A 21,423-nucleotide genomic window follows, 5' to 3' on the forward strand; every position below is an offset into this window, starting at 1 on the left:
TTTACATTAACTTGTTTATCAACATTCATCATTGTCCGGATGAATAAAACAAATGTAGAAAATATGATAAACAAGATCAACAAGGAAAGGCGGCGTTTCAATGAACGGCAACCCCATATGAAACCAGCAACAATTGAACCAGTGGCAAGCAGCGCAGGCGGACCCCCAAACAAAAAAAAAAAGCAACGAGATCCTAAAGTACGTAAAACTTGTGTCTGTAACTCTTTAAAATTACATTATGGACAAACAAATTGACTTTGTCTTCTCCCTACGTATGTTCACAAAAGATGAGAGGAAAATTTAACTGATACCACTTTTATAAAAACCTGGCCAGATATTTGTAAAAAAAAATTTCAATCTCAAAATCTATAATAAAGAAAGTATTTTGTTTGCGTAAAAGCAGGTACATGCCAAAATCATCAATAATATAAAATAAATAAAAACACAGAATCTCTAAAAGAAGTCCAAAAACGACAAAATTGAAAAAAAATGTTGGAGGTTCGGTTTGATTGAGCCTGTCCATGGATGGAATTGTTAATTGCAAGATACCAGTTGCGATATTTTGTAAAGCTTATTTGCATTTAGCTTTTAGTTTTTTGACAGATATCCCACGTCACAGACGAGGGACTGTGCATGAACAGTTCCGATGATCATTTTTCCAGCAGTGTATGAGGCAACAGTGGAAGACGAACATTCAGTTCCGTCGTTTTGGTAAATCATCTCTATTTCCGAAATCGTATTCTCATGCATCTTCAAACGAAGAACCTAAATATAATCAGAAATAGGAATATTTAAAGGAAAGGTTTTATTAACAGGGTCTGTTTAATTGTTAATTACATATTGTATTCCAGCGACTTTATCTTTAATACAGGCAGTCAATAAGATAATCTACAAATAAAGAAGCAAAGCAGAACAATATAGATTTTATCTACATTGTTGATACAAATATATCAACTAGGCAATTTTATTTAAACTTTTTTTGAGTCAGTAGATAACTTCAAGTGTAAACGTTTTTTTTTTTAATGAACTCATCTGTTTGATGTAGAACCGTTTGACCCAGAGTTTTTAAAGATGTTCATCTGTTATCAAGACCTGTTTATGTCGTAATTAAGAATTATATCAACATTGGATGACATATGAAATTGCCATTGTTTTTTATGAAGCAAATAGTCAAATTTGAAGCCGATGTTAAAAGCTATATAACTTATGTATACAATGTAAATAAAATGCAATTCTAAAGACAATGTCTTTCCAATTTTCTAAAGCGTTGAATGAAAAACAAGTAAATGGATAGAAACAAATTGGCAAAAATAGATGCTCGAAAGAGATGCTCGAGATGACAAGAAAATGTTGGCTTACTTGACAAGGAGGTATAGATCCAAAATATGTGTCAATAGTTTTCCATCCTATCGGATGGGATCCTATCCAAAGGTCCCCCGTATCGGGGTCAACATCAATATTGTCAGGGATGGTTCCAATATTATTACTCTACAAGAAAACATCGAAACATGGTAAACAAACTTGTGTGAGAAAAATATTTACAGTGATTTATGAAAATATAAAGCTATATCTTTTCTCAAATATTTTCATTAAATTTATTAATTGTACAATTACGTTGTTTCAATATATTTATGGTGGATTAAAAAAAAAGAAATCTGTCAATATTCAAATCACATGAATACAATACGACTACGGAATAAACGTTGTTTCAATATATTTATGGTGGATTAAAAAAAAAAGAATTATGTCAATATTCAAATCATATGAATACAATACGACTACGGAATAAAAAGTTCCAGAACAAACTATTATGCTGCATTAGGGTCTTTAACCGTTTAGCTAAGTGTTCGTGCATGCCTTTGTCGATGTAAGGATACATTTTTTTATATAAGTATTTTTTGAACTATTCTTTTTCAAAATTTAAACAATAATATTGTAAACTGCAGGTAGCAGATATATAGCTGTATATATTTTAAAAAAATAGCCTATAGGCATTATTTTACCCGATTAGAATAAGAGAGTGATAAAAACAATTTTGAAAAAAGATGCACAAAAGTCTGATATTTGTAATGTTTATTGCAGATAAAGACAGAAAGCTTTATGTTATATGGATGGCTCCTTCGGGTTAACAAAGGTGTGAGCTTTACTGGACGACACCTTAAATGTTTGTTTATATTTTTGATGATGTACCATTCCTTTGTTGTTGCTTTTGTTGTTGTTGTTGTTGTTATTGCTGTCTTAAAATATACTATACAAAATATATTCTTTCAATGTATAATTAATAAATAATGGTAAATTTAAATGATTGCTAACAGGCGTTTGGAATTGCAAACATTCTGAGCACATGTATGAAATGTTTATATATTTTTGCTTACCCAGATTTCAACAAGATTGTTTGTAGAATCTCTACGGAATGCCCTTATTTTCTTAGCAGCAGCCTCTGCGAGGTATATTACTCTAGTATATAATAATATGATACATTAAAATATGATATCATATGACATGACAAAATATGATATAAAACAAAAACTTTTTAGTGAAAATTACCATTTATTGATCCATTCTGTTATTTTGTTTATCCATGTAACCTCGATTCTATTTAATGCATGTGATGTCCGAGGTTAACTTTATAAGAGAGATAATATATGTCAATTGGAACTATAATTCAAACTACAGTGTGTACTTGTATGAACTAAACAATTATGAATAATAAAGCTAACCATTTCAAACTGTTGCAGAAGGCTGAATGGAACCATTAATCAAATATAAGCTAGCCTGGAAGCTTCATTAAATGACTAGGCGACAAGTTTAATGCAATTTGCAATCAATTGCATTTTGTATTCATATGCCGTTAAAACTAATAATAGTATGCTATGAGTAAATATATTATAATGATAAAAAGCATGTGTTGATTTGGACTAGCAGAACAAACAAAATTATACAAAAGATAAAGGAAAGATTATTATAAAGTTTTAACACTTACAATACAATATCATCATCGTTATATTTTATTATTAAAGTGTTGTTTTGAGTGTTTTAATCATATACAACTGTAATAAGATCACAATAAGATGCCTACTTTTTGTTTGGAGAGATGTTAATTCCGTTGGGAAGGTGAAAGCCAGATGCAACCTCCCGTGCCTTGTGCCCATCATAATAAAATATTGCACCGTTTTTCATGCCCATCAGCGTTTCCATCATATATCGGTTGTAATCACGAAATCTGGCAAAGTAAGTGATGTAGAACTTATCCTTTCCAACTGCCACAAGATCATTCATACTGGAAATAAATCAATTAATTAATCAAAGTTTTAAAAGAAAAAGCAGTTATAAAGAATATCTATTCTAATGATCACGCATAATTTAAATTAGGATCTACATTCCGTAAAAATTCAAAATTTTCCTTAATTATTCATTTATTTATTTATTTATTGTTTGTTTATTTATTTTATCTATTGTAAATGCAATTTCAAACGAACATGTTTCAAGAATTCAATTTTTGATATAAGAAAGTGTTATTCTGGCAAAGTAAATTATTCTCCAAACATCATTAAGATAAAAATTGCATAATTATATCAGAAGGAATCATTCTAATTTTTAAAAACAATACCTTTTATAACAGTGTAAATATGGAACGATATTTAGCATATTCTTTTTACTTTATTTTTTAATAAAACATGCAACATGTTAAACATGACATTGACATATACGTTCTCAGTTAATAACATTTGATTACTTTTGTGAAATATTAAATATCAATAGTGGTTAAAGTAAAGAAAAACGGGTGTTTTATCAAGTTTACTTACAAGTCAAACTTCGGATCTTTTATCGTCTTGACATATCTCAAGGTTAGAGATTTGAGGACCTCAAACACTTCTATATGATCTTCAGAGGGCGGATGGGTAACCACATAGAGGAATAACTGATCTGAACAAACAGAAAAACTGAAAAATTAACATTCCAACAAGAACTTACGACAGGACTCACGATGTCACATGATGATTACAGGCAAGTTCTTCAAATAAAAAATTTCAAACGTATAAAGATAGAAGAAAATGGTTCATCAAGTGTCAATTGGCATTACTTATGTGCTGAAAAGGACTAATGGTTTGTAACAGATTTTCGAAGAAAATGGAGTAAAAATTAAACAAAATCATTGCCGAAATTATGGTTTTTTGAAAGAATCAGTAGCTGATCATCATTGCCATGTTAAATGACAATATAAAACGAATCTATGACGAGGGCATAATCTGAAAAAAAATGGTTACAAATAATATATGAAAAACAAGATCAGTAAGGAAGAGCGGCATACTAAATGAAGGCACCAACACAGCAAAGTAACCAGTGTTAGAAATGTTATACTTCCAGATTTAAACATATTTATTTCGAAAAATACAGTGTACTTATATGTACACAGGCTCTATCTTATACATTGTTTTTGGAAAAGGAATAAAACGACAAGTAAAATACAATAAACTGTAATCTCCTTAAAGTGATAGGTAAAGAAACATACCTGTATCAGGATCTCGCCATGTTGTAATACCGTGCGGAGACGACAAGAAGTCTTCCCTAGAAGGTATATTTGTCATGTTTAATGTAATCACCTTGTTACCATTGTTCAAATCCACAGCTTTCATTTTGCCCGGAGGACCGAGAAAGCCAAAACCCTAAATATACAATGCAATAAAATTACTAATTCAATGCAAATTTTATATCGAATTTTTGTCTTCATTATAATGTTCAAGAAAGTTATTCTTTTGTTTGCTTTGGTTTAGTTTAAACATGTTAAATTTACTTTGCCTGTAATGAAATCATCACACGTTTCTTTTGTCCAAGATTGAGTCCGCTTATTGGAATAAACCAGTCCTTACGGACATCTTAACCACGGAGCCACTCCTTACCATTTATTTCATTAATGTTTTTTTTCCTCAATCGCACTGTCAATTAAAAATTAAAGTAAATTACCGTCGACATTAACATGATTCCGTTTCCTATATGTGTTATATCTTCGGATCCGCCCTCTGTAAATGTACAAAAATCAGTCAAAGATCATCTTCGATCTAAGATTAATGATATTTGATTATCATAAACTACATTTATATTTAAACACTAAAGCATGTCCTTATGTCCATAAGGCAATACATATAAACTATTTTAATTTGTTTTTTCTTTTAAAATGTATAAATTTGTTTGTAGAAGGTTTTGTACATGTATTTTCATATATAATATATGTTTTGTAAAATTTGAATTAATCTTGATTACCCTTTATGATAGTTTCACAGGCACCCGGGTTTACATTCATCACATCTTTTGTAGACCAGTCCACCCAATCTCTACAATAGAGTTTTTTTTCAAACATTGTTTGTTCACAAGAACATAAATTATACAGGTATAATGAAAGTTGATTTAAAAGAATTTCAATATTCCTGCATTATTGCCAATATAATTATAGTAAAGTTTTTTTCTATATCATTAGTAATTTAATTTTAACATAGGCAAATGATGTATGTTTTAAGTTGTAACATATAGAACAGGTGAACTCAAACTAACATGGTTAAATTCAGCACGTTGAACATGCTATAATACTGTGTGTTTGTAACGATTTCCGTCATTTATTCATGACAGTAAAATTATTAAAATACAACAGTGCAGCCATTTGTTTAATCGTTTCATTTTAGAATCCAAGCAATCAATTGTGCTGAATAAAAAGATTCAATACAGAAATTTCATCAAAAATACTTTCGCATATATAGAGTTGTTCACTATAGCAATTTTTTCTAATTGCTCGGGTAATCAATGCTCATAAACGATTTAATTGCATACGATATAACCTGTCAAATATCATACTCGTATATAGATAATTTTATATTTTGTATATTACTTTATATCATGGTCACAAATTAGATTTCACTTACCTGTAACTAAGAAATTGCTGGAAAACAAGTCCAAAGACAGCAACCATAACAAATGAATACCACATTTTTATTATACGAGTATGCCCCTTAACAAATCCTTACATATTTAACAACGGCACATTGAAGAACTTGCGAGTTACTTATAATATGAAATATCAAAGAAATATATAGATGTACAAAAAGTATTTGACTAACGTAAACAATTTATGTGAAATGGTTTAACATAATTTTAAAGGTACTGCCTCTTAGTATGACCCAGTTTAACAGTAAATAGAAATATTACATTGCATACATTCTTTAAGCATGCTCTATTCACATGTATAATGTAAAATATTGATACAGAAAGAGTTAGCATTGTAATTTATTAACACCCTAAACAAAATATTGTTGTTATTTTACAAATCAATGTCAGTTTTGAGATTCCAGGCAAACACAATAACCACAATTGGCATATGAGGTTGGACATATTTTGAAACAACATTTACGGAAAAATTTCAAATCTGAAATAATCAACACAATTTATACTATTATATAGCATTATTATGTCATTTTGATTTATCGTTAGATCCGCTTAATTACAAAAGAAGAGTTTCAAGTGTTTTTTGTGTTCTTGTGCGTGCTTTAAAACACAGTAATCACAAAGCGATATATGTTCGTTGACTTGTGGGAACACTAAGATATTTCTATTAACTAATAATAATATAAAAATAATTCGATACGTATAATGTCAAATATAATATACGCATCAAAAGCTTTTGTTTTCTGGAAACAATATAAAAAATAGCTTATAAGTACCCCTATTTACCCTCTTGGAATAAAACGTTCTGAACATCTGATATCTCCATATGCTGATATAGATAAATCGACCTTTTCTAATTTATCAAAAAATACATCTGTAAGATTTCGGAAAAAAAACGAATTTTTTACACTTATGATGAACTTTATACACATACCATGTGATTTAATACATTAACAAGCGAAATATATCACTCAATATGTCAACATTTATTAGCAGGAAACACCTTTTCCTTATCAAGTTTATACTTCATGTCTCATATTTTACCTCTGTTTAGATATATCTGTCTAAGTTTTTAGCGATATTCTTTCGCTTTTGCAAGTTCCTTTGAGATTTGTACTTTATTGACGATTGTCCGATCAAAATATCGTATTTAATGTTTGCAGTGGTTGATAAATGGCTAACGCTGATGATAAACACACATTTCGCATATTTATAGGGATAAATCAAGGTTGTTTATTCAAGGGTTTGTTAATTGAGGGTCGAACGGTTTTATCCTGCTGACTTAGATTAAAAGACATGCCTAATGTTTCTTGGAACGTTTTTCTTGTAGTTTCGGTGATTCAGTGTTGAAATATTACAGCGGCATCAATATATTTCCCGACTGAAAGTAGGTCGCCCAAATTATTACATGTGTATCATTTTTTGTTTTGTTTTTTCCTTTTTTCCCTTTTTTCCAGTTTAAAACGCTTTTGACACATGTTTCTGTCTTATCAAAGCAGCTAACATTATTTCCTGGATAACTTATTTCTCCGCAAATGACCTACCGTTTATCTCATCAGCGGTGTGACAAATGACCAGTAGATTCAATGTCTGGGAGCTTTTGCCACGGAGAAATGTCGCCTCTGCCGTAGATCGAACCAGCGACCGTTTATTACTTATCCGATGCTCTAAAAATTGAGCTGAGCATACAGTATTTACATACATGTGCATAATTCCGTAATTTCGGCATACGATATTAAAGGTGTTTGTTTTTAAATAATATTAATAAAAGAGATTAGTTTGAATCATATTATCTTTTAAAATACCGGTATACTCGTGTCATTTGTAAAAGTCAAATCATGTAAACATCGTTTATCTCATACCTGTTTAGGGGAACGTCTCAGTAGCTGAATTTAAAACAAAAAATGGTCGAATATTGTAGGGACGGCACACACTATCTGCACAAATCTCGCGTAAGTATGATAATATCATTTCATCCGGTGGCGAGGGTTAACACACCTTACCAAAAACACAATCAGCATATTATTTATCACCTGTCGTATTGTAAAAAATATCTGGTAAGTTTAAGCTCAACTTACCGGGAAAAAATATACTTTGGTAACAATATAATAAAAGATCGCATCAGTTCTTGATGGTTGAAAGGAATTTTGTTTTCGTTGGCCACTAAGCTCAATAGCAGAAAACATCTGATAAGTAATCCAGGGGCGAGTCCGGGACAGGTAACCACTGACATTGTGTCTAAGGGTCATTTGTTTCTGACTTATTATTACTTGTAAATTAGTTGGGAAAGCCTGCTTAAGGTCTTGGCCGCCGCGACATGATCGAAAATGTTTTAAAACCGGTGTCGCGTAATAATCACACGGGCGTAATTTTACCACGGTTTACTCATGTTTTTTAAAACTTGCCTGTAACTTTATTTACAAACAAAGCGCTGTGAAAATTGGTATAAATCTTCAGCATAGAACAATTATTTCGGTACATGTATTTGAATATTCTGACAGTTTTTATGTTCTCCAGAATATATGCGTGAAATTGAGCTTAATCGCCAAATTTTGCATCTTTCGTAGGGCATTTTTAAAAAACCTGCAAGGTTCTAAAAGTATTACATTCATGAAAATAAATGCTTTTAAAACTTGTCAGGGGTGTTAAACTTTGTTTCTTGTCCATTGTTTTATTTCTAAATTGGCTAGAACTAATCTTAAGCTGTAGTTGAAAATGGCCAATTTCTCCGAAAACTAGGTCAAATTACCCGAAAATTTTGCCCGAAAGGGTACCTTAAATTTAAAACTTGTCATTCATTACCATACACATTTATTCTTAAGAATAAAGGTCTAATAACTTGCCAGATATTTTAATATTCACAATTCAATGATTTTTTTTAATCAACAAAGGCCATAAATATAAATAACACGATTTAAAGCGGCTTGTATCCTTCGGCCGTTTTTCAAAATGGCGGACAAATTCTGTTAAAATGTGATCTAAATACTTTCTATTAACTGAGTACGTATGCGTCATTATATTGCATTAACTTTGATATCAAAATGTTAAAAAACGTTTTCCCAACTCAACAAATCATTAAGACAAAAATGACAATTCAAATTAACAATGTAACTCCACAGCTTTCTGCATTTAAGTCAGCTGCCATTTTTGCCAATTGAGGATCACTTAACTATGGTGTCTGATTTGTGCTTATAATTTCGTTATTTTGTTTGGTTGTAATTGTTACAAGTAGCAAAACCTTGAAGAGAGACAGAATGAGAAACATTATAAAAAAATTATTTTGTCACACACCTTTTTACCCTTTTTAAGTATTTTGTAAATATAGGCCCTTCAACCGCAACAACACAAAAAAGATAAAATGATGAGAGGGGACACATTTTTTCCATGTGTCATAGGGTGAAAGAAATGTGCAGACTGACTGGAACTGGAACCCGGGACCCTAAATAGTGAACACTTCTGAACTGTGACATACTCCCCTGCTATATTGAAATTCTTCCTCGAGTTTCACAGAGTTACAGAGAAATGTAAATTAAATTCTGAGCTAATGATTATTCAGTCACTGTCCCCCATTGGGCGCAAAGTGTCAATGGGTGAGAAAAATGTGCAGCCCGAGCAGAAATCGAACCTGGGACCCTCGGAATACCATATCGCTGCCCTACCGACTTAGCTATTTGGCCGCTTACACATCATCTCCCCAAAACAGTGAATAATTCTGACCCCTGCTTTATTTAAATTCATCCTTGAATTTCACAGAGTTACAGAAAAATAAATATAAACTCTGAGCTATATTCAGTCACGGTCCCCCGTTTGGTGCCAAGTGTCACAGGGTCACTGAGAAAAATCTGCAGCCTGAATGGAACTCAAACCTGGGACCCTCAGAATACGGTACCATGGCTCTATCGACTTAGCTATCCGGCCACTTACACATCATCTCTGTTACATAGTGAACAGTTCTGAACCATGACATACTCCCCTGCTATATTGAAATTCATCCTCCAATTTCACAGAGTTACAGAGAATTGAGATGCGTCACAACAAAACCAACATAATGGCTTTGCGACCAGCATGGATCAAGACCAGCCTGCGCAGTCTGATCAGGATCCATGCTGTTCGCTTGCAAACCCTATAACAAGTACAGAAACTTATAGCGAACAGCTGATCCTGAGTCCTGATCAGACTGTGTGGATGCGCAGGCTGGTCTGGATTCATGCTGGTCGCAAAACCATTAAGTTGGCTTTGTCATGACGTGGCTCAAATGTAAATTGAACTCTGAGCAATATTCAGTCATGGTCCCCTGTTGGGTGCCAAGTGTCACAGGGTGAGAAAAATGTGCAGCCTGACCGGAACTTGAACACGGGACCCTCGGAATACTACACTGCCGCTCTTAGTCATTTTAGCTATCCGGCCACTTTCAAATCATCTCTCCTAAATAGTGAACATTTCTGAACCGTGACATACTCCCCTGCTATATTTAAGTTCATCCTCAAATTTACTGAGTTACAGAGAAATGTTAATTAAACTCTGCGCTATATTCAGTCAAGGTCCCCCGTTTGGTGCCAAGTGTCACAGGGTCATTGAGAAAAATCTGCAGCCTGAATGGAACTCAAACCCGGGACCCTCAGAATACTTGTTTGTTTGTTTGTTTGCTTCATTTTACGCCTTTTTCAACAGTATTTCAGTCATATAGGCGGGTAGTTTCCTAACCATCGTTCCTGGAGAGTTACACCAGTACTAGACTACCTTCCTCCGCGCTAAACTACCAAAGCATCTCCCGGGGATCGAACCCATGCCAGAGAAGTAACTGGATTAGAAGTCATCAACTCTAACCCCTCGACCACGGAGGCCGTCTCCTCAGAATACTGTACCATGGCTCTATCAACTTAGCTATCCGGCCCCTTACACATCATCTCTGTTAAATGGTGAACAGTTCTGAACCATGACATACTCCCCTGCTATATTGAAATTCATCCTCCAATTTCACAGAGTTACAGAGAATTGAGCCGCGTCACGACAAAACCAACATAATGGCTTTGTGACCAGCATGGATCAAGACCAGCCTGCGCATCCACGCAGTCTGATCAGGATCCATGCTGTTCGCTTGCAAACCCTATAACAAGTACAGCAACTGACAGCGAACAGCATGGATCCTGATCAGACTGCGCGGATGCGCAGGCTGGTCTGGATTCATGCTGGTCGCAAACCCATTAAGTTGGTTTTGTCGTGACGTGGCTCAAGTGTAAATTAAACTCTGAGCAATATTCAGTCATGGTCCCCTGTTGGGTGCCAAGTGTCACAGGGTGAGAAAAATGTGCAGTCTGACCGGAACTTGAACCCGGGACCCTCGGAATACTGTACTGCGGCTCTTAGTCATATTAGCTATCCGGCCGCTTTCAAATCATCTCTCCTAAATAGGGAACAGTTCTGAACCATGACTCCCCTGCTATATTTAAGTTCATCCTCAAATTTACTGAGTTACAGAGAAATGTTAATTAAACTCTGAGCTATATTCAGTCACGGTCCCCCGTTTGGGCCAAGTGTCACAGGGTGAGAAAAATGTGCAGCCTGACAGGAACTCAAACTTACCACCCAGGGAATAGTGTACAGCATCTCTACCACCTGAGTTATCAAGCCAATTACACATCATCTCCCCTAAATAGTGAACAGTTCTGAACCGTCACTATAAAAAATCATTTTGTTGCCCCATATTTAGCAAAGAATCGCCTTAAATGTCGCATTTGGTTTAAACATATTTATTTAAGCTCGATTGCGAAACAAGTTCTTGCAACTTATATTAATCACTTTTGAGTCTGCTTCCTGGAACCAACCAGTACTGGTGTCATATGAAGAAACATGGTCGTGACCCGAGTAGGGCTCGAACCCATGATCTCTGGGTTGAGAGGCTATATTTAGCATTTAATCATACTGTCACCTGTGCGTGGCCAATCGATGACTCTCTTTCTTTTTCATTATTTTGTTCTGTTGCAGTCAAGGGGGCAAAGAAAGTGAAGTGAAGAAAGCAACAAAACAAAAAAAATATTGTGCAGCCTGATCGGGACTCGAACCTAAAACCCTCGAACATATACCACGGCTCAACCGAATGAGCTTTCCTGCCTCATATACATTTTCTCCCCTAAAAGCTATTGACATACTTTCCTGCTATATTTAAATTCATCCTCAAATTTCTCAGGTTATAATGCAATGTGAATTTAACTTTGGGCTTCATACTTCATTTACCTTCCCTGTGGGGGCTTGAACCTTCAACCTCACAAATTGAAGGCAGACACCTTAACCACTAGGCCAACGATACCAAATACATGTGCACACTGAAATATGTTTGCTTGTTTGTTTTGGGTTTTATGTCACATTGACACAGTATAGGTCATATCGCGACATTCAGCTTTACTGGTGGAGGAAGACCTCAGGTGCTCTTCCATGCATAATTCAAGCACGAATGGGCACCAGAGTAGAACCACCGACATTCCGTAAGCTAGCTGGATAGCTTCCTCACATGAAAGAATCCAAAGTCCCTGTCAGGATTCGAACCCACAGCGGTGAGGGGCAAGTGATTTGAAGTCAACAACCTTAACCACTCGGCCAGGGACGCCCCCTGTAATATGTATTTTACCCTTTGTTGAAATTTTACAAACCAGACATCTGGTGAAAATCCTGCAGGAACCACATCATTCTGTAAATAAATTTACCTTTTAATTTCTAAAATTCAACAGTTGTTTTCTATATATACATGAACATATGTCTTTTTCATTGTCACTCCACCAATATCACTTATACAAGTTAATCAATTTGTAGAATTACATGCAACAAAATTAAAAATGTTTAATGCATATAAAAACTTAATAATTTTAGTCCAGTTTGATTATATATATTATTATAATTTAGGATTATTATTATAATTTAGGATTATCAAAAGATTCCTAATTAAAGTCCTACCAATTGGTAATTTTGTAACACGGTGAGAAAAATGTGCAGCCTGAACAGGACTCAAACCCGGGACACACAGAATACCTTACTACAGCTCTACTGTCATAGCTATTAAGCTGCTTACACATCACTCCTCAAAATAGTATACAGTTCTGAACCATTATAATTACTTCTCCGCTATATTGAAGTTTGTTGGTAATACAGAGCTATGTGAATTAACTCTTAGCTATATGCAGTCAAGGCAACAAGTTGGGCGCCAATGTGTAACCGGGTGAGAAAAATTTGCAGCCTGACCGGGATTTGAACCCGGGACCCTCAAAGTACCATACCATAGCTTGACTGACTGAGCTTTATGGCCACTTACACATTTTCTTCCCTTAACAGTAAACAGTTATGAACCATGACATAATCCTACCAATTAAATACAAATACTATATATTTAAATTACCTTCAAGAAAAGTTTTGTTATCATTATGAATAAATGCAAATTAAGTAAATGGAAATCTTATCCATTAGGGAGGTGATCTGTTGTTGAGTTGTAACATCTTGATAATTGTGATCCAAGGATCATGAGATAGCATCTCCACCTTGATAAAATTTGTCAACAAACTTACAGATGGGACCTGTAAACTGCTAGGACCAGGGTTGCATCTGAAACTGAGGCAAACTAGGCAACTACTGTATATCAAAGTTCCCTGGATTCATGCTATATCTCACTCTTACACTTTATCTAGATATTTTCTCTTAGAATAATGATAAAAGTGCCAAATAATGTGTTTTACTCTATTATCATACACCAAAATATGTTTCCAGAAAGTTGTGACTGTTATGAAATATATTTAACTAACAAAACTCAGATTTTTTAACAAATCAAAGTCATTAAAATTAATAATTACACTGGAATTAAAATATCTTTTTAAACAGTTCTCTCTTAACATATTTTTTGTTGATGTTTTGAACTTAGACCAAGTTATGTTAAAATTTAAAATAATAAATTTAAATAAATATATTTTCTCATTCATCTTTCAGTTTTTTCTGATTTAAAGTCCCATGAATGGTTAATTCAGTTTATATTTTTGAATCATTTAGCCATGGGCAGCATCATGACTTTGATTTGGCATATTATAATTAATATGGTAGAGATGTCACAGTATATTAAGGTGTTCAATAATGAGGGGAGAAGAAATGTAATTAAGAAACCTTATATCTCAGTTGGTCGAGCTGTGGAATGATATTCAATGCATGACAGGTTTGAGCTCCAGTCAGGTTGCACTTTTTCTCCCTGTTACCTTAAGGGCAGTGATTTGTTTACCTGTCCAGAACTCATTGAATTTGCTGTGGATACAAAGTTTCAAATAATTTGCATCTTTTGGATGCATACTTTTTCTGAGTAGGGAGTCCTGTCTGACAGGAATTTGGTAATAAATACCAAATTGTGTTCAATTTATGTCAATCATATTCTAGGTCTACAAATCTTCTACAGATAAGAAATAATAATGTGCTATACTATAGATAAGCATAAAAATATTAAGGAAAATGAAGTTTTGATTAATCTCAAACTAAATTAATGGAAAAAAAGTGTTCCAATGAAAAAAGACAAATTTCAATATAATTGTAATAATTGTCAATGTAAAGATTAGAGAAAATGTTTAAGTTGTAGACCTGCAGTATGGTTTTCCAAGGGTTCTGGGTTTTTTGGTAGTGCTGAGGTATGGTACATGTATTCCGAGGGTCTCTGGATTGAGTCTTAGTCAGGCTGCATTTTTTTTCTCACCCTAGTTGTGATATTAATAAATATAACAGGTCTGCATATATTAATGATTTATAATGTTTTAAGTCACTATTGTTAAATATTTAATTATTGTCTTTTGATAAGACATTGTAACAGTACAACTTTATTTGACCTTTCTTGTATGAGGGGGAAGAAGCTCTTAATTAACTCCTCACCAGTGCGGTTTAAGCTGCGGTCTCCCAGGAGAGCCCAGGACCACCGCAATAAGTTATTGGGATGTTACAGAAAATCCGGGGTGAAATTATTGTTGCGGTCACACTAACCACGGCAGCTAACTACCGTAATTCCAAACTAACCCAGGCAGAGCCCCGGTCGATCCAGGCAGAGCACTGAAAAACCCTGGTGGATTGTTACATCCCGTGAAAATGATTACATTGATACATAATTTTTGTCCCCTGCCTTTTTCGAAGAAAAAAGGGGAATATAGAAATAGGCTCCATCCGTCTGTCTGTCTGTCTGTCACACTTTCATGTGAGGTCCATAACTTTGTCATTTATTAAATGAATCTGAAATAACTTGGCACAAATGTTTGTTATCATAAGACGATGTGTCATGGCAACAACCAGACCCATACCTCCAGGGTCAAGGTCGCACTTGCTCAATTAAGGTTAACATTGTCTATTTGAGGGTATATGTTGTGTCCTGTCCATTACTTTTTTATCTTTGAAGGGATTTTGTAAATATTTGCCATAATCATTCACAATAAAGAGAAGATGTGTCCTGCGTAACAACCGGTCACCTACCTCCAAGTCAAGGTCACACTTGGAGGTCAAAGATTAACATAGTCTGTTAAAGGGTATATTTTGCGTCCGCCGTCCGGTCCATAACTTTTTCATATATCAAAGGATTTTAAAAATACTTGGCACAAATAGTCACTATAAAAGACGATGTATCATGAGCAACACCTGCATCCCACCTCCAAGGTCAAAGTCACATTTCGAGGTCAAAAGTTAACATAGTCTGTTAAAGGGTAGATATTGTGTCCAATCTAGAACTTCTTCATAGTTCAAGGGATTTTGAAATAACTTGGCACAAATAGTCACAATAATAAGATGATATGTCAAGTACAACACCTGCACCCCTACCTCCAAGGTCAAGGACACACTTAGAGGTCAAAAGTTAACAGTCTGTTATATGGTATATTTTGTGTCCCGTCCATAACTTCTTCATAAATCAAGGGATTTTGAAAAAACTTGGCACAAATAGTCACAATGATAAGATGACATGTCATGCATAACACAAGTGTCCCTACCTCCAAAGTCACGGTCACATGTAGAGGTCAAAGATTTACAAAGTGGTTATAGGGTATATTTTGTGTCCAGTCCATAACTTTGTCATAGATCAAGGGATTTTAAAAAATACTTTGCACAAATAATCATTATAATAAGACGATATGTCAGGCCCAAAACATGGATTCCTACCTCCAAGGTCACACTTGGAGGTCAAAGATTAACATAGTCTGTAAGAGGGTTCATTTTGTGTCCCATCTAGAACTTCCTCATAGTTCAAGGGATTTTAAAAATACTTGGTACAAATGGTTAAAATAATAACATATGTCATGCACAACACCTGCACCCCTACCTCCAAGATCAAGGTCACACTTAGAGGTCAAAGCTTAACATTCATTTTATTTCTTTAAAATTTATTGTTGAATTTGCAGATCTAGCATTGACCATAATTTTGGACTGAAAGTCCTAAGATCCATACCTCAATCTTTTGAAACAGCATAATTTTACGCTTCATATAAAACTTACCCGAGGCGGGGGCCCAGGTACTTCTGTCCCAAATTCTTGTTATTTAATAAAATATCTTTTGTTCCTGAACAGTAATTTATGATGATTTTATGAAAAATCCTTATGCAAGACTGGATGCCGTAATGTCAAGCAAATGTATACCTCAGTGATTGCAGTGCTTTGATTTAGAACATTATCTTGATCACTTTATCAAACTGCACTAAATCAAATATTTTTTAACGTCTGGTGGCTTTTTAAGGTTTTTTATATATAAACTATATACCAGAAAAATAAAACACAATTATATGTATTCATATGAAAATGACGACTCATATGAAAATTCCAGTAAAATGAGCTTTTTTTAATACATTCCCGCGTTTTCGCACAAAAGTTATACCATTAGATGCGGAATTTATTTTGGAATAAAATGGTATAGCTCTATATAATTTAAAATTATTTCGGACTCGGCCCGGTGAATTTTCGTACTATTAGTTCTATAGTAAATCAGTCAAATTTGAGGTTTAATTCTGGATTCCAATGTTCTTGATGAATTATATACTGTCTTCAACTTTATACATTAACACTATCTAAGTCAAATGATGCCCAAAATATAATAGGTTAGCCATCTACTTTTTTCAGAAATCTTCATTCTGTTGTAACACTGTTTAAATTCACCACTTTAAAAACTCCTGACAGCTGGTGGGTAGTACATCTTTAATCCTTCCACCAACAAATGAGTTCCTGGAGAATACACAAAAAACAACTTTTAAAGTCATCATATAACACACAAAAACTACACACATGCAATAAATACACTTTAATTATGAACAATCTAACTAGAGATGACTTAAATTGGGCCATTTCATAATTTTAAAGAACTACTTTCTAGACTACAATGGGCTGGGTCTAATTCTGTACCGGGTTGAGACCTAAATGAATCCAAAATTTAAGTTAAGCCAAACTTTATACTCATTTCCTAGTAATTTAGTGTTATACAAATACAGTCATATAGGTTTGACATGTCTCTAACAAATTACATTAATGCGGTACAATTTCTTAAATATGAACCTTCATGCGAAAAGTCAGGCTCGGCCAATAGAATTTTACGCAAAAATTTATATTACAAATTCTGTCATATCTTTTGATTCTGTAAATGGATTTTCTTTGAATAAAGTTTAATGTTACCGGCTAATGTCATACAGTTACTTCTATGAAAGAATAAGACCTTATTGCTTAAAAATTGTAATAGAAACTCAATTTCTTTAAATGAGAGCATGAAATTTTGGGTTAAAATACAAGTAATCACAATTAAATGTGCTTTTTTCAAATTTTTTTCCTTCAATATTGTAATAAAACTTACTGATTATGATTTTTACCTATATACCATGGTAAATAAAGTAAAGAACCAACATACACACCCTACATTGTTTGCTTAAGATATCAATAAAGACAAACAGAGGTAATCTTAAGGTTAGCAAAGAGGTTACCATATCACCATGGGCTATGTCTTCTGACAAAGTAAGATTAGCCAACTCTCACACAAATAAGGCTTTAAAAAGATGACACATACTGTCCCCCACTTTAAATCATTGAGAAGTCTTAATATAGTCAGAATTAGAGAAATTTTCTCCTGAAATACATCAAAATAACTACCTTAATATTACCCGAGCATTGGGAGGCGCTACCGCCAATAGCTGAAGTTTCAAACTAGACATAAGTTATTACCTTCTCAATGTGTCCTGACAAAGCTGCTGCCAAACAGAGCTGAAGGAGTCCTTCTATAGATCTTGACCAGGATAAGGTAAGGTCATATACTCAAACCCAGGCTTTGGCAACTGCATGGTCTGAAAAAATATGCAACACTAGTACATGCTTAAGAAAATAATATAAGGGGCATTTATGCTGTAATTCTAATATCTGAAAAAGAAAGAAAATAATGTCTTAATTAATAAATGGCTAGTTTTGCTAATTCACACAGGAGAGCTTATATAAATATTGTGTTCTGAAAAATGCATGCCTGCATGAAAATAGCAGTTTAGACATTATAAACCTAACCTAATTTAACTGCTGTAGCAGCTACAACAACAACAACAACAACAATTATATCAACTGTGTTATTCTAAATGAGCCAATTATCCATAAAATACACTGTTTAATGACTAGAAAATCTTTTATGTGTATATATTACTAGCAAATACATTCTGCAACACAGCAAAACATCAAGTTTCACTACACTGAAAATGCCCATATTTCCAAAATATAAATCACATTTGTCCTGTTCAATTGTTAGTTCTTCTTCATTTAAATACAGGACAATAGTGAATATTTACATACTGATTACTACAGCATCAATCCTTTGCTGAAACATCAAAACATATAATGTGTGGTCCATATGAGCAATAGGCTACTATGGTGCTTGTTCGAATCCCATGGCCGGTGAATCTTGGGCCCCTTAGAGAGCTCTGGAATGGGCTTGCCAATCACTTTTTTTACCAATGTAACCAATCTGAAACCACACACTCCCCAATTCCTTCAATGCATAATTTATCCATAATTTAAGATGCATTTCTCTAAAAATTATCATTTTCTATATAAATCTTATAAAAATAAGCTAGATTTATAGCATATTGCTTAACACAGGGTGCAAAAATAAAATTTATCAATCTATAAACTGCTTTTTACAAAATTTAAATTTCATTTTTTAATTCTAAATTTATTTTTACAGTTTTAATTCAATAAAATGTGGTTAATCCTTCATGCAAAAGCTCTGTACCCTTCTCCCTGCTTACTGACACAGTAGCAGACATCTACATTTGAAGGGGAGATAACAACAACAACAACATATGTCCCAATTTAAAATGTCAAATTTTAAAATTTGAAATAAAATTTAAAATTTTCAAACCTGTCAGTAATCCTTTATTTTCCTGACTTCTATTCATAAACACAACACTGATGCAAAGTTTCATCCATATCCATCAACCAGTTCCCATTTTTGACATTTCTTATCTTGGACTCGGCCCGGTGAATTTTCGTACTATTAGTTCTATAGTAAATCAGTCAAATTTGAGGTTTAATTCTGGATTCCAATGTTCTTGATGAATTATATACTGTCTTCAACTTTATACATTAAAACTATCTAAGTCAAATGATGCCCAAAATATAATAGGTTAGCCATCTACTTTTTTCAGAAATCTTCATTCTGTTGTAACACTGTTTAAATTCACCACTTTAAAAACTCCTGACAGCTGGTGGGTAGTACATCTTTAATCCTTCCACCAACAAATGAGTTCCTGGAGAATACACAAAAAACAACTTTTAAAGTCATCATATAACACACAAAAACTACACACATGCAATAAATACACTTTAATTATGAACAATCTAACTAGAGATGACTTAAATTGGGCCATTTCATAATTTTAAAGAACTACTTTCTAGACTACAATGGGCTGGGTCTAATTCCGTACCGGGTTGAGACCTTTCGTGTTATTTGGAGTGTACACAAGACCGTACGTGTGATTATCACGGCACTACTACCAACCGTGTGATTATAACGAAGCGTGGTAATACAAATAGTAGAATTCTAAAAAAAAATACCATTAAACGCAGAACTGGTTTTAGAATACAATAATCATCATTTATCATTCGGATAAAACTGATTAATTATAAAGTCGTGTCTGTGATTATCACGGCACTACCCTAGTCCAATATATTAGACGTTACAGGCTTGTTATAGTTTTTGTCGGTCAAGCCTGACGTCTAATAGTTATTGCTCAAAAACGCATAGCATCATAAAAAATTCCAAAAATGTCTATTGTCCTGCCTTTCAAGCTTTATTCAAAAGCTTATCATATTTTCTTTCAATTTCATGCTCAATCATACACAAAAACTGTCAAACGATGTTATTTATCAATTTAAAATAAAAATATAAACATCAATCTATTTTTGTCTATCAGCCATACTGGTTAAGCAAGGTGATTTACAGATTGATTCCAAATTTTTGAACGGAAAAATATATTCGAACACACTGACGGTGCATGGGCAATTATTTCGTTAAAAAAATATTCCGTTAGATTGTTCTGACTCAATTAAACGCTTGCATTTGAATTAGCCAATCAGATTTCGCGCACTTTTACGGCCGCCATTTGTTTTATCGGCTGTAAAAGGAATTGAAATACATGAGAGGATTTAATCATGATTTTTTCGGATGTGACAGTTTAATTATTTGACAAAAGGTATTTATTTTTTAGTTTTGTTCATAAATAGGTCAAAAAATATGTAAATACACGCTGTCTTCATTGTTTTTCGTTCCGCCCGATTTTCTGGCGGAACATGCTATGGGTTTTTGAGCAATTTCGATATGACGTTGCTTTGACCAGAAGCAAAAATATCTCAAAGCGACGTTATATTTATAGGACTAGGCACTACCCATAACCGTGCCCTTATTACGCCGCCGCACAATAATCACACGCTGGTCACAGAACCGAACCACTTTATAAATTCATCGTCGGATACCCACGATTGATAAACATGTCACATAACATGCAATCAAAAAATAAATGTTAATGGTTCGGCCGTGGGTATCCGACGATGTATAAAATTGATTACACAGTTGAAAAATTCAAATTGTAAAATTTGTGTCAACGTTGCTTGAATAGTCAGTAGACCCCGTGACCTTAAATATATATCAATTACCTTCTCATTGAACTCCCTTCACTGTTACGTATGTATTAATATGTTCCAAGCACTAAATATATAAATATAACTTTATATATGTATACAGTCACAGTTATTTAATGAGGTAGTTTTGTAAAGGGGACGTAACTTTGTCTGTCCTGTGTTCCTGTTGTTAGAAATGTTTTTAATAATCAATTATTCTGAAATTTAACAATTTTGGCTCATTTGTACATATAATTTTTACCGTTGCCCATTTATCATCCTAATCACAACTGTGTTTTGTCTTATAATTAAACCTGTTGGATGCAAATGTGTGTATTCAATGTTCTCAAATGGAAAAAATGAAAA

At 33.7% G+C, this 21,423-nt stretch overlaps 1 protein-coding gene and 1 long non-coding RNA gene across 2 annotated transcripts; both read right to left on the reverse strand.

Annotated features, from left to right (window-relative positions):
* Positions 1-572: 572 nt before the first annotated feature.
* LOC132714620 (serum paraoxonase/arylesterase 1-like) lies at positions 573-6,090 on the reverse strand. The gene is made up of 9 exons (XM_060697513.1): positions 5,916-6,090; positions 5,263-5,333; positions 4,966-5,021; positions 4,510-4,667; positions 3,807-3,944; positions 3,080-3,280; positions 2,376-2,457; positions 1,360-1,488; positions 573-765 (listed from the first exon to the last, which is right to left on the reverse strand). The coding sequence occupies exons 1-9, from the start codon at positions 5,978-5,980 to the stop codon at positions 589-591; spliced, it is 1,077 nt and encodes a 358-aa protein (XP_060553496.1). The 5' UTR covers positions 5,981-6,090; the 3' UTR covers positions 573-588.
* Positions 6,091-16,847: 10,757 nt separating this feature from the next.
* LOC132714617 (uncharacterized) lies at positions 16,848-19,878 on the reverse strand. The gene is made up of 3 exons (XR_009623586.1): positions 19,301-19,878; positions 18,124-18,242; positions 16,848-17,139 (listed from the first exon to the last, which is right to left on the reverse strand). It is a non-coding gene; the product is annotated as an uncharacterized LOC132714617 (long non-coding RNA).
* Positions 19,879-21,423: the final 1,545 nt, after the last annotated feature.

The sequence above is a fragment of the Ruditapes philippinarum genome, unplaced genomic scaffold (genome assembly GCF_026571515.1).
Source record: "Ruditapes philippinarum isolate M1 unplaced genomic scaffold, ASM2657151v2 ctg888_1_1_1_1, whole genome shotgun sequence".
Lineage (NCBI taxonomy): Eukaryota > Metazoa > Mollusca > Bivalvia > Venerida > Veneridae > Ruditapes > Ruditapes philippinarum.

What these genes read in the sequence shown, in the direction of transcription:
- LOC132714620 (XM_060697513.1), bottom strand. Translation starts at nt 5,980, where the DNA reads ATGTGGTATTCATTTGTTATGGTTGCTGTCTTTGGACTTGTTTTCCAG. An exon ending in CTGTGAAACTATCATAAAGG is followed by an intron (nt 5,022 to 5,262) that starts GTAATCAAGATT and finishes GTACATTTACAG; the next exon opens with AGGGCGGATCCGAAGATATA. An exon ending in CGAGATCCTGATACAGGTAT is followed by an intron (nt 3,945 to 4,509) that starts GTTTCTTTACCT and finishes TTAATTTTTCAG; the next exon opens with TTTTTCTGTTTGTTCAGATC.